This window comes from Vigna radiata, chromosome 7, assembly GCF_000741045.1.
Source record: "Vigna radiata var. radiata cultivar VC1973A chromosome 7, Vradiata_ver6, whole genome shotgun sequence".
Lineage (NCBI taxonomy): Eukaryota > Viridiplantae > Streptophyta > Magnoliopsida > Fabales > Fabaceae > Vigna > Vigna radiata.
The window spans coordinates 40885994-40889680 of record NC_028357.1 but is presented as its reverse complement, the minus strand read 5'-3'; the positions used below and the strand labels follow the sequence as shown (position 1 = coordinate 40889680).

The 3687-nt window shown below is 36.8% G+C and overlaps 1 protein-coding gene across 1 annotated transcript; it reads right to left on the bottom strand.

Annotated features, from left to right (window-relative positions):
* Positions 1-217: 217 nt before the first annotated feature.
* On the bottom strand, positions 218-3278 carry LOC106767971 (beta-amyrin 28-oxidase). The gene is made up of 3 exons (XM_014652935.2): positions 1652-3278; positions 860-1047; positions 218-767 (listed from the first exon to the last, which is right to left on the bottom strand). Exons 1-3 carry the CDS (start codon positions 2583-2585, stop codon positions 471-473), a joined length of 1419 nt encoding a protein of 472 aa, XP_014508421.1. The 5' UTR covers positions 2586-3278; the 3' UTR covers positions 218-470.
* Positions 3279-3687: the final 409 nt, after the last annotated feature.

Here is a 3687-nt window from a genome sequence, read left to right as displayed (position 1 = left end):
TGCATGTGCGTTGTCGCTTTTGATGTATGAATTGTGGTCCAGTATCTCTCTGTCCAATGAACATCCATTATTAGTTGAGTATGACAATCACCCAGATTACATGAACCATGTCATTGATTGATCTGATAGCAACATCTCTTTTATAAGGATTTTTAATTTACGGAGGGACTACGACTTGTTCTTCAATTCAAATAGCTAGTTAGCTACTCAACATCACTTTTTTCCTTCTAGAAAATGACAACAATACATTCAGAATATTCTTATTAAATTGTCTCATTACACATACAATCCTATAAATCAATTAACCAACTTTACATTTTATTTGGGTCCTTTGTCGTCTTTATTATCATATGATATTGATCAAATTCTCCAATCAATCTGCACTGATAGATACTCTACACAACCCAAAGACTTAAATATTTCTTTTTCAAACTGTTCTTCTTGTTTACAATATCTGCACTTGGGAGAACTTAGTGGTGATAAAGACGGATAGATAATCCCTCTGCTAGGGTAGGTATTAGACCCCCTGAAACTTTCTCATCAGGATCTGTAACTTCCCATTTGAACTTGTTTATTACAATGTGAATGAAATTGAGGACCACAAACCGCGTGTAGTCTTGTCCAGGGCAAGATCTTGGTCCAGCTCCAAAGGGTATCCAAGTGTATGGAGCAGGAAGAATAGTTCCTTCAAACCTTGAGGGGTCAAAACTTTCAGGTTCAGGAAAGTAGTTGGGATCCCTATTTGTCCCAACCAGTGACCAAAAAATCTGTACAAATGTAAACCAGTTAGAGAAAAATTTAATTTACAAGCTAACCTACATTAATCAATTGGTATCTCACAATCTTTAAACCAAGGTACCTTCCACCCTTTTGGAATAGTAAAACCTTCATATGAGATATCTTTTATGACCTCTCTGAACACACCTGGTGCAGTTGGATAGAGTCTCATAGTCTCCTGTGCAACAGCCCATGTGTATTTCAGTTTCTGTATGCTGTCCCAGTCTAGTGCTGCACCAGATCTTTTGAATTTTGTAATACCAGCATGCTCTGATTCAAAATAAAAGAAAGTATCATACATACATATATAATCTATGTTTTAAGAAGGAATATTAAATATATTTGATTCTTTTTGCCTTGTGTATCATTGCCATTTAAATTTTGGCTATGTGGTAAGTCAACCTTACTTTGTTTAAGAATCTTGCATTCGGAGTCCAAAAAGAAAATCCAAAAACCCAAACTGTGTTCTCCTGGCTTAAACCAATAACTTATCTCTCACTACCTTAAAGCAGCTACTCCTACTGCAATATTTTATGCAGACAAAACTTAGGTGTACTTTTTTAACAACTTTTAACATTGTTTTTTTAATTAAAACTGTATTATCCACGCTTAAACCATTAACTTACCTCACTACCTTAAAGCAGGTACAATATTTTATACAGACAGAACTTAGATGCATCTTCTTAAGTATTTTTAACATGTTTTTAAATTAAAATTAGAGTTTCAGTTTGGTAATTTGTATGAGAAATGGGCTGGTGAAAGTTAACAAAGATGAAAGTTGAATTCAGAGTAGAGAATTGTACCAAAAGCAGCAAAGCAACCGTATTCAAATTTTGTCCCGTGTTGTGTATATATAATTACTATCTTAAATTACCGGATACGATTTTTTGGTAGATATCAGGCCTTTGTCCAATATGTTTGATCATGAAAGCCAGAGTAATAGCTATTGGCATGTAGCTGGAATTCATCAACCCCATGATGATGTTGCTTATTTCAATTCTTGGCACATATTTTCCACCCTGCTCAGCACCAACTACGTGTGCTAGTAGGTCATCCACAACTTGCCCCTTGGACAAAGCATCAATCTTCTCTTTGATCAGAAATTGGATCTCTTTCCTTATTGTAGCTGAAGCCTTCAGTGCCCTACGGTATGCAGAGCCCGGGAAATTCACAGGAGCGGAGTAGATCCCAAAATACAAGTACTCAAACTCACTTCCCAATTTTGGTTCATCAATGCCTAAGAAGAATTGACAAACCAGTGTGAGGGTAAAGGCCTTTACCAAAGGGTACACCTTCACTTCTGTTTTTCCTTCCCAGTGTGTCATGAAATGTTGATGCATGGTTAATTCAACCTTGTTCCCCATGTACCTTGCTATTCCCTCAGGTTTCAGAATCCCCAAGATCTTCACTGGAGCAGAAGATGCAGCTTCTTGTTTTGGTTTGAGGTTTGGTGCATGAATTTGATCAGGAATATTGAAGAACCTGCGCTGAGTCTTCATGTACCAAACTTTGAGAAGCTTTGTCTCATTGGTGGAGACAAATTTGTTTGCAGCAGGACCAGAAAAAACCACTGTTGGCTCTCCTAGTATGTTTGTGTGGAAGATCTGTGAGGAGTACTTTTTGACCCTCTCTTGAATGAAATGTTCACTCTTGATGGACAAAAATTGGTAGGTTTCACCCATTAGGGGCCACCCAAAGCTACCAGGGGGCAAGGTTTTAGTGCCACCTGCTCTTCTTTTCAGCAAAACATACAGAGATGCAACCATGGTGATCACGGTAATTAACAGAGATTGCATGAAAAATTCCATTTTAGGCAGCAAATTCTTAGCATGATAGATGAGAGTGCTGAGCCTTCTTTTTATATACTAGTCATGGAGGTGGTCCACATCTCTCTCTGGTGTTTATTGGGTGTAGAAATCCACCAACCAAATCTCATCCATTTTTTTAAAAATCATATAAATTGAGTTTTCATCTCCTTTCATTCAGACACAGAACCCATAACTCACCACATTACAGATTTCCATCACCCAACACAAACACAATCACCAATCCATCACGAATAATCTTCAATCATTATCACAACACTTATATGCCAAGTTCCAATAGACAACAGAGAGGGGAGATAGCATTCCATCTACCTCACCTTCACTCAACATTCTCCACTCCTCAAACCATTACCAATCAATCACTCTCCAATTTAATTCATATTCATAACCAAACCAATACAACACAAGAGCAAGGAAATTCAATCACGGTTCCACACAAAGTTCATAACACAATACAACACAAAATCCATTCCAAAATCACTTCATCAATCACGGTTCTAAAGAAAAATAGCACACAGGAAGAGCTCGTCGTTTGCAATAGTAGCCGCCGATCTGGGAGAAGGAAGAAACCCCACGCCGGCGGCATTCACAGCTCCGGTGAAGAGGAGATGAAAACTCTCACTCGGCTAGAGGAAGAATAATCCTTAGACTACATTTTGAAAAAAGAAAGATGGACTGGGTTTTACTCGTGCACCTCCCTTTAGTTTACTTTGCACACCTCATATTTTTTTTTTTAGAAATTGATCACAACGAGGAATAGTTGCGTGGCAGTAAGAAGCAATTTTGATCGATTAAATATTTAAGCCGGAGTTTCTAACGACGAGTAACAATGTTTTCAAGCGGATGGAGGTTTATTTTGAATCTTAGCTTGGACAGGCTAAAAGAATAAAGGTAAAAGTAAAGGAAGTTATATTTGTTTTACTTTAAATGATAAGTTGATTATGATAATATAATATGATAATTACCTAATTTATAAGTTGATAAATAGAATTTTGATGGAAAGATTATTGAATTGCTTTGTTGAGTTTATTATTTGTTATTGAATTGTTATGTAGAGTCGATGTATGATTATTAGATTGTTTTG